Consider the following 13,479-nt stretch of genomic DNA (forward strand, 5'->3'; position numbering starts at 1 on the left):
TAATTTTCTTACTACCAAGCAATGATTCAATCTTACTCGGACTTACGAATAACAAAGTACATATGATTTGCTCTCAAATGTAAACATGATCCCTTGCAGCTCGTCCTCTAAGCTATCGCTTTCACTCTCATTACTGGTGTAGGAATTTAAAGAAGCGAAAGTAAGACAGTTGTCTGAGGTAAGAATTACCAAAGATGAGATCAGATACGTGGGCTTCGGGATAAGAATAGGAAGGGAATGGTGCGCTAGTGTTGCGGTGGTGGCAATTGACGCTTTTTTTATAACATGAGTGCCTGTGTCAGGAGGAAGATAAAATGACATTTGGAAGATGGATAGGGATTCGAGGGGGTCGAGGTTGGAACAAATAAGGAGCACAAATCTCAGTTTCACGAATTATCTTAAAATCCTTTAGGAAACATCTTAACTTTAATATAATTCTCCATTTGAAAGCATTACAGACTTAACAAAGGTTTTTGCCTTAACTTTTGTAATGCATTTGTACGGAGGAATTTTGGTTTAAGAATTCCTTAAAGTTACGGAATGTTCCTGACACTTGGCTCTTGGGAAATTGACAAAGTCATAGTGGTCGGTTTACGAGATGTTTCCGTAAACGACGCTCACCTCCGATGGGGCTTGACCAAGTCTAAATGTGTCGCAATATTTCAAAAAACCGTATGCTTGTGCTTATAAGATGTAAGGATGCTACAGACGGAATCATGAGTGTTGTACACGCTTAAGAGGGACGAGATATACTTTTGTAGCAGAAATGACTAATCTTTGTTCAGGCATTATCACAGCAGACCGAGTGATTAAGGTATTGCGACATATTACTACACGCCCTTCACCTCTGGGTCGCCAGTTCGAATCCTACTGTTGCCAGGTACTGGTCGCTTGTCAGTGTTATGTTCTCCAGGTACTCCGGCTTTTCTCCACCATCAAAAATTGACATGTCCTTAAAAAACATAGACTTTTTTAAAATATGATATTAAACTTATTAAATCAATCTAAAAACATACTGCAAAGTCATAAGTGATTGGCCAAGATGTCTTATTTAGAGATATTATGTTATGTTTGCAGTGCCCCTTATTGTGGCCCTTATTTATAGCTATTATAAAACATAGACGGAAAAAACAAACTGTGTCTTGAATGGTTATTTTCGTTGATTTAAAATTTCTTTATGCTATAAACCAGAGTTTGCATCGTAGGTTCAAGGCCATATAGACTTAAACGTATATCCTTCTGTCATCCTGGATAAATTCGAAAGAGAAAATATGAAGACAAACATATGATAATAACTATTTTTACTAATAATAAACAACGATGATAATACATCATGCAGCTCAAATGTCAGTAACGCTCGGCAAAAGAAATCTCTACATAAATATAATGCTAAGAATAAGTCATCAATTTTTGCTCACAGGTTCCTGTTTAAGAGTCAAAATGCCGATGAAACTTAAATGTAAAAAAATACACTGATGAGGGTTATATACAAAATGTCGAGTTTGCGTGCTGCAAAAAGTCCATGTGTTTATACAATTGAGTCTTTGGTATTTTCAAGTATGATGAACAAAAGTTTCCATTCGGAACTCGTCGAATATGACTTATTAACACGCCAGAGGATTTCCGATAGAAAAACCTTTCAATACGCGAAAACCGGAAGTATACTATGCCATTTGGCGACATCTATCGGCCGTGGGCGAATCATGCTGTTCCAATGGTCCCTTCCTCGTCTGTTGCATTCGGGACCTATCTCAACTTTTCCGACTACAATGTCCTTTTTGTGAAGCTTTCCTTTCATGATGACAAACTCAAGAGAGTACGAGTCCAGATTTTTGTCAACGTTGAAGAGAAACGCTTCATTCCACACTGCGTTTCGGCCGCTAACTGCGCGAGTCTTTTGTTCCTCTATCACTGTCCCGTTCCTGATCAACTTCACGATCGCGTAATGTGCTGTTAAAATAAAAAAAAAATGTGCTTAGCAATATTAATTAATCTTGATGATTATTGCACAAATGATAATTGAAATTCTGAGTTTTAAGTAAAAAAACTGACCCACGGTACCACGAACCCTTAGTGACGATAAAGCGAATTTCATTATATTTTATATGTTACCAAATATAAAGTAATATGAATATATAGTTTCTGTTGAAGATAGGGATTGGTTTGACCTGCATTGCTCAATAAATCGATTTTATATTAACAGCTCCTACAAACTGTTAAGGGGGTGTATTAATTAAATTTGCGCCCGCATTAAGACTTACCTGATTTGACAACCAATCGGTCACTCGGCGGTAGTTGAATAGCCTTACGCACGAAGACCTTTAGTCTGTCCGCTAAAGACTGATATTGAAGGTCAACGAAAAACTCGCCCAGATTCTTGCATAGAAGTTTTTCAGACGTGCTCATCTGCAAAACATAAAATAATAAATATCAGATAACTTTGATTTAAAAATCCAGGATGCGACATTAATGCAAATATGGTCGACAATGGAGCAGGTCATAAGAAAGGGCAAATATGACGTAGATATGCTTACTGTGCTAACCAGAAATGATTTAAAGTGAATAGTCGGGCAAAGAAAACCAGTCTAAATGCGTTCATTGGCCTTCCAAAAGTTCTCACATAATAATACGACGGCCAAGTTCTGCTTACGTTTCCCAGTTCTGACCATTGAAATAAAGAAAAGATGAAAGCATTGAAAGCGAGGCTGTGTGGAAATGTAACCACGGACATAGTCAGCCGGGAGGACGTTTTAGGATTCCTATACTTTAAATTAATTTCTACGTACGCAGACAGATTTTGACGAGAAAGTTTATTTTTCTAATCCATAAGAAATTATACTGGATACATTCACACCATTTTTACCGACTTTAGCCATCCTTGCCCGACTTTTCACTTTAATAAATTTAATTCGCAGATTTAATATTTTCAATAGGAAATTATTTTAGTTTGATATTAACGAATACAAATTTCAAGACATTTATCGTCATCGTTTATTATGTATAGTTTACGCCCAATTTTATGCAATGAAAAAAGACAGAACTGATTTTGTCAAGTGACACTATAATCGAATTTCACAAGTGCCAACATTTCGTTAATGATAGATCAAAGTTAAAGACGACTGATAAACCTTTTTCGTTGCGAGTGTGAACAAAAATTCTTCAAATTCTTTGGACTGGTTTACGTGGCGTTATTTGAAAATCGGATTTAAGCCTATCGATTCTGTATCTTACGGATTCCAAAGATGCTTGATTTTATTTGTTGACGTCAAAGTTTAAATAAACGATAAGGTATTTCACAAGAACGTATTTTGATAGAGAAACAAGTTGATATTGTTCTGTCTATACTTGATAGTTCGGAGACATTACAACGCATAGACATGATAAACAACCATTACTTCCACATTGACATGTCGGATACATTGATGAAAATAGACGACCATAACGTGGACATTTGGACAAGGTCACAGTCCAAGCTACATCAAAGAGCAGTTTTGGGGTATTTAAAATCAGCTATATCTAAACTAAAGTTTGTTTACTTTAAGAATGGTTACAACCGTAGGCGTTGTTAAGTTCACTGTAAATAATTTCAATGAATTCCTTCCCTCTCCAAAAAATTCATGTTCAGTTTTGCACCCCTGTATCCCGGATGCTCTGTTCCTTCCCTTCTCCCACTCAGGGTTCCATGTTTAGTTCAACCTCTCATGGTTCCTTATTCAGTTGAATCAGTTCAACCTCCCAGGGCTCCATGTTCAGTTCGACCTCCCAGGATGGCATGCTGCGATATACATGTACGGACATACGCCAACACAGGATGTATGTTCTAAACTACCAGATATCTCCCGCTGAATGGCGCTGATCTCACCTTCTATTATTACAAAAAGGTATACCGATAATTCCCATGGTTCAATGTTCTCCCACCCAGGGTTCCATGTTTAGTTCAACCTCTCATGGTTCCTTATTCAGTTGAATCAGTTCAACCTCCCAGGGCTCCATGTTCAGTTCGACCTCCCAGGATGGCATGCTGCGATATACATGTACGGACATACGCCAACACAGGATGTATGTTCTAAACTACCAGATATCTCCCGGTGAATGGCGCTGATCTCACCTTCTATTATTACAAAAAGTTATACCGATAATTCCCATGGTTCAATGTTGTAGTTCATGCATGCATTGCATTTGATGGCAGCGGTGGGATTCGGACCCACTCTATCAAGACTTGATCAAGACTGATAACTTGTTGATAACTTTAGGACCCAATTATGAGGTGGCTATTAAACGAAGTACATAATGTAGCCCTTTCCAATTTATATTTTTTTCCAACTGAAATACATTCATGATTTCCAATTTATTTGCATCTAATCTTGAGGGATATATGTACGAGGGTTTCTCAGGATCAATGGTTGAATATTTTTGTGTATATATTTGTTCATGCTATAAATGGGGTGATTCAGAGATGCTTTAGTTTAAGTAAATTCAATACAATGCTAAAAAATGACGACAAGCTGTTACCATAAGTCATGAAAGTGTCGTAATCAATGTGTATCGTGCACCTGCGTGACTTAGACAAAGGTGTGATATCAATGAAGTCAAATCAGCTGTTCCTTGTCGTCTGCTCAGCGATATATTGAGGACTTGATAAGATAAATGTAAAATGTCTCGCGCTAAAGTCGATAGAACCACACTTGTCGATTGCGTGTACAACGAACCGTTGTTAATTGAAGAAAAATGTACATAAAAAGAAAGTGAAAATATTTCTTAATTTTACTTGTAGATATTGCGCAACGATTCGTCGTTTTCTACACATATATATTTCGAGATCAAAAGTGGTCTAGTACTTTTGTATACAAGCATGAATGAGAATTAAGTAAGCAAACAAAGCAAATCAATTCTAGGCACAAAGTGGTATCCAGAATTAAATTTCGTTCCATTATTTATTCATTTTTTTTTTGAAGAGATGAGAGCACAAAGATATATGACAAAAATCATGTTTCTATTATATACATGTAGGTAAATGGAAATTAAAAACCAGAAGGAAATGTTTGCCTTATCATATTTGGTTTAATGCGCTCACTTTGGTTCGAATTTATACCAAACATTTCTTCTTAATCAGAAGCCTATAAAATAAATCCCGTATTTTATTGATTTGCAAGACTTCGTGTCTTTTTATCACGATTTCGTTCTTTCTTTTCGATACACTGGTACGGATATTCTACGTTTTATTTTGTAAATATGTTTATCAGTTATTCTAAGTCCTGTTTACCAAATAAAAGTTCGAAAAGTGTGTATTTATTTAAAAATATGGAAAAAACATAAGTGGTCGAAAGCACTAAAAGCGAATGGTTGGTTTAGTGACGTCATGCCATGATTTATATTAAAATCAGATATCGATATGCTCCAAGTGGGGATGGTAGACACTTAAAAGGATGTGTACATATACAATTAACATGTCGCTAACGCTTTACATTGCTATGGCCTAGAGGAACATCTCATACACCCGCCATTTGCGCACAAATATTTTATATTTATTTTAAAGATTATAAAATATGCGTTGTTTAGCTTCAATGTCTTCACAAAATTTGGACACATATCGCGACGTAAATAAGAATAAGGGCGCTTGTCAGTTCAATATTTAAAGTATTGGAGAATAGCTGTTTAGATATATATTTTCAAGAGATTTCTATAACCAAGTTCGTCACTATTGTCAATAAATACAGAAAGGGGGATAAAATTATCTAAAAATATTCAGCTTAGATATTAAAATTATGCGCTTGAAAATATAAATATTTATGAATATGAAGTTGCTCTAATATAATGCTGACACCACAAATGTGTTTTATATTGTACTTCTGATACACATACGACATTTTACGCTTGAAACAAATACGCGAAATTCAAAGAAATTCCAGCATGCAGGGATTTTGACCCGGGCGGTTGTTTGTAAATACTTTGTATTTATTGTCCTTGAAGCGCCATCGTATGATGTCAGAATTTTACCATTTCTAATAGATATTACCAAAAGAAAATTAAATGATATTTCTAAAAGTTTTTTAAAGATTACGAACCCTTGTGATGCGCTTCCGAGGAGCTTCCAGCTTGCTGAATCTGGTAGGAATATTGCAATGCATGTCAACATCGGAACATTTCATGAAGAGTTCTCCAAGAAGACTGTCCTTTCTATTCTTCAAGCCTCTCCTCTGTCGATAGATAGATATTCGGATAGTCCCATTCTCTAAGATCCTTTTCCGTACATTGTAGAATGTATACTGTTCTTCAAATGAAAGATGTTCACCAACGCACGATAGTGTTTCCGTCTGTCTTTTTTCATTGACATCAGGCATCAAGCAAACTGTGGCAAACACGTTGCTACCTTGAGCTTTCTGTGGAAGGCTTGACACACTGTGAAGTTTGACTGTCAAAGTGAAATTCCATTCATCGTAATTCACTGTAAAAGATACTTTCAAGACTCCATCGAACGCGCGGTCGTCAAAACTTAAGTCAAGGTTGTTCATCGAACACGACCGATTCATGACGTTTTCTTTACTTGCGGCTTCAAGCACAACAAGGTCGGCCATACTCTGTGTAGCTGTACAACTAGTTAGTGATTTTCTTGGCACAGCCAATGTTAGTTTTGAAATCCTTTTCCCCGACTCATCAGAGCGAGTTCGAAAGAGCGATTTGTGTAGACCAGACTCCTCGTTACCGAAGTCCAGTTTTTCACATGCACCATACCCGGGATGTTCCACGACCATGTTGCTTTTACATTTGTCATATCCAGGATGTTTCATGGTAGTATCGGTTTCACATGCGCCGATTCCTTGTTGTTCAGTGGTCGTATTGCTTTCACGTGCGCCGAAGCCTTGATTTTCCATGATGTTGTTGCCTTCACGTGCGCCGTAACGGGGATGTTCCATGGCGGAATCCAGAACATCGATTTCGTTAAGAACGTTGACAGTTTCGATGTGCTCCCCGCAACCAGACAGATGGGTTTGATTTGGAACAGATGCGATATCAAACGGACTACGTGCCTTCATTTCCACCTTGTGGTGCACAAGGGCTGACTTCCGGCGCATCACTCGTTTCCGGAGAATGCATATTGCGCATGTCACTATGAAAACGGCGCAACTCAGTACAGCTATAACTGCGGCGATAATGATAACTGAAGAATCTGTAAAGACACAATTTTGATATGCTTTCATTTACATTTATCAGACAAATGCATGGGTTTGTTTTACGTCCTACTAACAGTCGGGATCATTAAATTACGGAATCCCCTGTATGTAGTGGTGTGTGTGAAGGTCTGTATCATTTAAAAGTGCTATCTTATGTGACACTATTCAAAGACAACGGAACTTTAAGTAATTTGAATAAGTTATTTCACCAATCAAAATAAACCAAATTCATATCATATACTATCTACCATTGTGCAAAGAGTTCTGTCATGTTTTATCAAAATAAAATCGAACAAAGAAGAACATCCTCGATACTCCAGTGGTTCCTATCACTTACGACCTCATTTATTGATAATAGAAATATTATATTAAGTAAGCTTTATTTTCTATTCAGCAGAATTATTTTGGTACTTACCAAATCCTTCTGATGCATCCGGTTTTGGTTTAGACAGAAGGCTGCCGATTTCGCTCGGTGTTGTGGCTATTAAATAATACAGAAATAACTCTAAATAGATAAAATGATCCGACAAATCATCATTCAGATAGTTGACCATGGTGTCAATATTTTAAGTAGTTATCCTTTTCCGCAGTAGTTGAATTTGTTAAGTTCTATCAAATACTTCGACTTTAAAATGCAACATACTCAATCATATGTACTTACATTTACAAATGAGGGTATTTATGTACGAACAATTTATCAAATTATCGATGAACAGTCAACTTCTTAAACATAGAGTTAATATCCTATTAGTTTTGTTAATGTATTATATTAATTAGCTGCCAGGGTCACCGAGTTATCCGAGTATTGGAGTCAAGTGGACATACATATATACATGTATATGGAGTAAAAAGTTGATTTGGGTAACGTTTAATTGCTTCGAAATAAAAATGCATCGATTTCATACGACTTCGAATAAACGAGGTGCATATGTAACAACCATTCATCAATACCACAGTGAAATGAAAGATTAGTTTGGGAGGGGGTGTCAATTTAGAGGTAGAAAAACGGTGCAAAATATACATGTATATCTCGCACTGTTCTGTCATTTGGTTGACCGTTACAAACACAGGGACTTGGTTCGATTTACAACCAACGGACAATATATATGATAATTTAGTACATATTATATATTAACCGTTGGTTGGAAATTCGTGTCAAGTCCCTGTGATTACACAGTATTACGATTACTCTGACAAGACTAGTACGGTGCATGTACATGTCAATTGCACAATATCGCTTCATAATAATTACAACGATTTACAGAAATATTAATCATTAAATACCTTACCTTCTGTGGTATTCTCATGTTGTGTATTGCCGGCGATTTCCAGGTACGGTATAAGTCCCATTTCGTCATCAGTACTTGTGTACTAGAGTTAGTGCCGAGGAGTGAGTAGTTGTCATCTCACTGCCTCGCGCCGGATAATCATGCCCGCTTATACATATCTTACGTGGACACGTGACTTCCCGCTGAACGTATTTCACACATTCAATATTTATAGACACTCCATGTAAGTACACTTAAATCATGTATTATGTGATTATAATATATACAAGCACGTGTGATATATCTACATCATGTATTATATTGTTAATACGTTTATGTTTACACATTTAAGTATATGTTGTAAGTACCCTCTTAAGACTAAAAACCAATTTTCAGGCATTCGTCTGTTTGAAATTACTTTTAATTATTCAGGCTTTCTCATTTTTCCCTCACTAACTTTGATATCAAAAGCATGCGGTATTTTGGTTACGGTTACATAGGCTTTATTTTGCGGTAGCCGCATGGAACTATATCACAATGCCAGTCTGGTCTCATTAATTACTAGGAACTGACCATGGGTGGTGATTTTTCCTAGTATAATCCTTTCCCCCTCAACTGCGTCAGATAAAGCAACGAAACTACAGTACATTAGGAGCTAGAGAGATAGAACTGATGTAATGGATTACAGTAGGAGATGGAGAGACAGGACTGGGAGAATGAATTACATTAGGAGCTAAAGAGCAAATATTTTGTAACCCCCCCCCCCGGCCCCCCCCCCGGCCCCCCCCCCCGGCGCCAAACGCCCACAGGAGGAGATTAATTCAACAACGCACACCCCAAATATACTTAACATATATATATATGTGTTCATATAACATTAGATATAACCCTTGTATAGATCTATAGACAGTGGCGTCACTAACAGGAAATTAATAAATACGGAAATTAACCAAATTGGCGTGCGAGCGCCGAAAGCGACATATTTGGTGTTTGGGTGTCTGGAGGTTTCCCCCGGGAAAAAATATTACGATTTAGAACGGCTGAGAAGAGTTTTACGATGTATTTTAATGATTATGCGAGCGCCGTAGGCACGAGAAATTGCTGAGTTTGGGGAGGGGGAGGGGTTCGGGGGTCTCCCCCAGGAAAAAAAATTACGATTTAGAATGACTGAGATGAGTTTTACGAATAATTTTGATGAATTTGTGAGCGCCGAAGGCGCGATGTTTTTGTTGTTTGGGGGTCCGGGGGTCTCCTCTGGAAAAAAAGTATTACAATTTAGAATGGCTGAGATGAGTTTTACGATGTATTTTGATGATTTTAAAGCGTTCTTAACATGATAATTTTTCGATTTAAAGTTACCTGCATTCAGAAATGATAACTGTGAATGTCGTCATATCATTATGCAACCCTGCTCGATCTGAACATACCGGCTTCACACCATCGGCATATTGTTGTGTAACTCAAAATAATAATGAATTTTTTATCTTGCTAATGCATATATGAACAAATTAATCTTTTAAGAAACAGTTTTGTTTTGAAATAGTAGAATCCCTTGATGGACAATTTTAGTCTAGCTCATGTGTATTGACTTTTTATCAAAGGTTTAAACATTACGTGCTTGAACGTTTTAGGAAATGCGCCGCGCAGCGGAAAATTTTCTAAAATGAAGTACGAAAAATGTGCAGGAGGACCCTCTTTTCTTTCATATGTGCATTTTTAGAACATTTCGGTCGGCGAAAACGGGGGGCAAAAAGACATGTTTGCCCCCCCAACCGTTCTGTGGAACGGGGGGGGGGGCAATTGCCCAATTGCCCTCCCCCCCCCTGCCCCCGCTTCCTACGCCCCTGAAGAGATATGACTAAGGAAATGCATTCCAGTAGGAGATATAGATAGGACTGTGGAAACGGATTACAGTAGGAATTAGAGAAACTTTACTGAGGAAATGCATTACAGTATGAGCTAGAAAGATAGGACTACGGAAATTGATTACAGTAGCTAGAGAGCTAGAGGGAAGATAGGACTAGAATAGACTGGGGAAATGGATTATAGTAGGAGCTAGAGAGATAGGACTGGGGAAATGGATTATAGTAGGAGCTAGAGAGATAGGACTGTGGAAATGGATTATAGTAGGAGCTAGAGAGATAGGACTGGGGAAATGGATTATAGTAGGAGCTAGAGAGATAGGACTGGGGAAATGGATTATAGTAGGAGCTAGAGAGATAGGAAAAAGGAAATGAATTACAGTAAGAGCTAGAGAAACAGGATTGGGGAAATGAATTACACTATGAGCTTCAGAGATAAGACAGATAATGAATTACAGTATGAGCTTGAGAGACAGGACTGTGGAAATAGATTACAATAGGAGCTTGAGAGAAATAATTACAGTAGGAACTAGAGAGACTTTCCTGATGAAATGGATTACAGTAGTAGCTAGAGGGATAGTACTGTGGAAACGGATTGCAGTATGAGCTAGAGAGATAGGACTGAGGTAACAGATAACAGTAAGAGCTAAAGAGATAGGACTGGGGAAATGGATTACAGTAGGAACTAGAGAGATAGGACTGTGGAAATGGATTACATTATGATCTAGAGAAATAGGACTTGGGAAATGAATTACAGTAGGAACTAGAGAGGTAGGACTGTGGTAACGGATTACAGTAGGAACTAGAGGGACATTACTCAGGAAATGGATTACAGTAGTAGCTAGAGGGATAAGACTGGAAACGGATTACAATATTAGCTAGAGAGACATGGCTGATAAAATGGATTACAGTAGGAGCCAGAGAGACAGGAATGGGGAAATGGATTACAGTATGATCTAGAGAGATAGGACTGATGAAATGGATTACAGTAGGAGCTAGAGAGATAAGACTGGGGAAATGGATTATAGTAGGAGCTAGAGAGACAGAACTGGGGAAATGGATAACAGTAGGTGCTAGAGAGATATGACTGGGAAAATGGATTTTGACATTTACCTTACTGTGCCCCTGTACTTTGACCTTTACCTACCCGCCCCTACACTTTGACCTTTACCTTATGCTTTCCTGCACTTTGAGCTTAATTTTACTGTCCCCTGTACTTTGACCTTAACCTTACTGTCCCCTATACTTTTACCTTTATCTTACTGTCCCCTACACTTTGACCTCAATCTTACTGTCCCCTACACTTTGACCTTAATATTATTGTCACCTACACTTTGACCTTTACCTTTCAATGCCCTACACTTAGACCTTTACCTTACTGTCTCCAACACTTTGACCTTTACCTTCTAGTCTCCAACACTTTGACCTTTACTTTATAGTCTCCTTAATTTTCACATTTACCTTCTAGTCTCCTACACTTTGACCTTTACTTTACTGTACCCTACACTTAGACCTTTACCTTACTGTCCCCTACACTTTGACCTTTACCTTACTGTCCCCTGTACTTTGACATTGACCTTTACTTTCCCTTTTACTTTGACATTACTTTACGCTTTCCTTCCCTTTGACCTTTAGCTAACCGTCCCCTACATTTTAACCTCTACCTTATGCTTTCGTACACTTGGGCCTTTACCTTATTGTCCCCTACACTTTGACATTTACCTTACTCTCCCCTACACTTTGACCTTTACCTAACCGTCTCCTACACTTTGACCTGTACCTTACTGTCCCCTACACTTTGACCTTTACCTTACTGTCCCCTACACTTTGACCTTTACCTTACTGTCCCTTACACTTTGACCATTACCTTACTATTCCCTACACTTTGACCTTTATCTTACTGTACCCTACAATTTGACCTTTACCTTGTAGTCTCCAACACTTTGACCTTTACTTTCTAGTCTCTTTCATTTTCACCTTTACCTTCTGGTCTCACACACTTAGACCTTTACCTTACTGTACCCTACACTTGGACCTTTACCTTACAGTGCCTGTACTTTGACCTTAACCTTACTGTCCCCTATACTTTGACCTTTACCTTATGCTTTCCTACACTTTGACCTTTACCTTACTGTCCCTTACACTTTGACCTTTACCTTAGTGTCCATTGTACTTTGACCTTTACCTAAGAGTGCCTGTACTTTGACCTTTACCTTACTGTCCCTTATACTTTGACCTTTACTTTTCAGTGCCCTACACTTTGATCTTTACCTTACTGTCCCCTACACTTTGCCCTTTAACTTCTAGTCTCTTACACTTTGACCTTTACTTTTCTAGTCTCCTTCACTTTCATCTTTACCTTCTAGTCTCATTCACTTTGACCTTTACCTTACTGTCCATTGTACTTTGACCTTTACCTTACTGTTCCCTATACTTTGACCTTTATCTTACTGTCCCCTACACTTTGAAATTAATCTTACTATCCCCTGCACTTTGACATTCACCTTCTAGTCTCCTTGACTTTGACATTTACTTTCTAGTCTCATTCACTTTCACTTTTACCGTCTAGTCTCATACACTTTGACCTTTACATTACTGTACCTTACACTTTGACCTTTACCTTTCAGTGCCCTACACTTAGACCTTTACCTTACTGTCTTCTATACTTTGACCTTAACCTTACTGCCCTCTACACTCTGACCTTTACGTCTCCTACATTTTGACCTTTACCTTCTAGTCTCCTACACTTTGACCTTTACTTTCTAGTCTCCTTAATTTTCACCTTTACCTTCTAGTCTCATACACTTTGACCTTTACCTTACTGTACACTACACTTAGACCTTTACCTTACAGTGCCCTGTACTTTGGCCTTTACCTTATTGTCCCCTATACTTTGACCTTTACCTTCCAGTGCCCTAAACTTTGACCTTTACCCTACTCTCCCCTACACTTTGACCTTTACTTTTCTAAACTCCTTCACTTTCATCTTTACCTTCTAGTCTCATTCACTTTGACCTTAACCTTACTGTACCCTACACTTTGACCTTTACCTTACAGAGCCCTACACTTTGACCTTTATCTTACTGTCCCTTACACTTTGACCTTTACCTTACTGTACCCTACACTTAGACCTTTACCTTATAATGCCCTGTACTTTGACATTTACCTTACTGTCCC

The 13,479-nt window shown here is 38.0% G+C and overlaps 1 protein-coding gene across 1 annotated transcript; it reads right to left on the reverse strand.

Moving 5' to 3' along the window:
* Nucleotides 1–1,284: 1,284 nt before the first annotated feature.
* Nucleotides 1,285–9,151, reverse strand: LOC138333956 (synaptotagmin-4-like). The gene is made up of 5 exons (XM_069282653.1): nt 8,462–9,151; nt 7,588–7,653; nt 6,066–7,168; nt 2,262–2,406; nt 1,285–1,950 (listed from the first exon to the last, which is right to left on the reverse strand). The coding sequence occupies exons 1-5, from the start codon at nt 8,520–8,522 to the stop codon at nt 1,640–1,642; spliced, it is 1,686 nt and encodes a 561-aa protein (XP_069138754.1). The 5' UTR covers nt 8,523–9,151; the 3' UTR covers nt 1,285–1,639.
* Between the last annotated feature and the right edge of the window lie 4,328 nt (nt 9,152–13,479).

The sequence above is a fragment of the Argopecten irradians genome, chromosome 10, assembly GCF_041381155.1.
Source record: "Argopecten irradians isolate NY chromosome 10, Ai_NY, whole genome shotgun sequence".
NCBI classification, from domain to species: domain Eukaryota; kingdom Metazoa; phylum Mollusca; class Bivalvia; order Pectinida; family Pectinidae; genus Argopecten; species Argopecten irradians.

What these genes read in the sequence shown, in the direction of transcription:
- LOC138333956 (XM_069282653.1), bottom strand. Translation starts at nt 8,522, where the DNA reads ATGGGACTTATACCGTACCTGGAAATCGCCGGCAATACACAACATGAG. An exon ending in ACATGAGAATACCACAGAAG is followed by an intron (nt 7,654 to 8,461) that starts GTAAGGTATTTA and finishes ATTATTTAATAG; the next exon opens with CCACAACACCGAGCGAAATC. An exon ending in CCGATTGGTTGTCAAATCAG is followed by an intron (nt 1,951 to 2,261) that starts GTAAGTCTTAAT and finishes TTATTTTAACAG; the next exon opens with CACATTACGCGATCGTGAAG.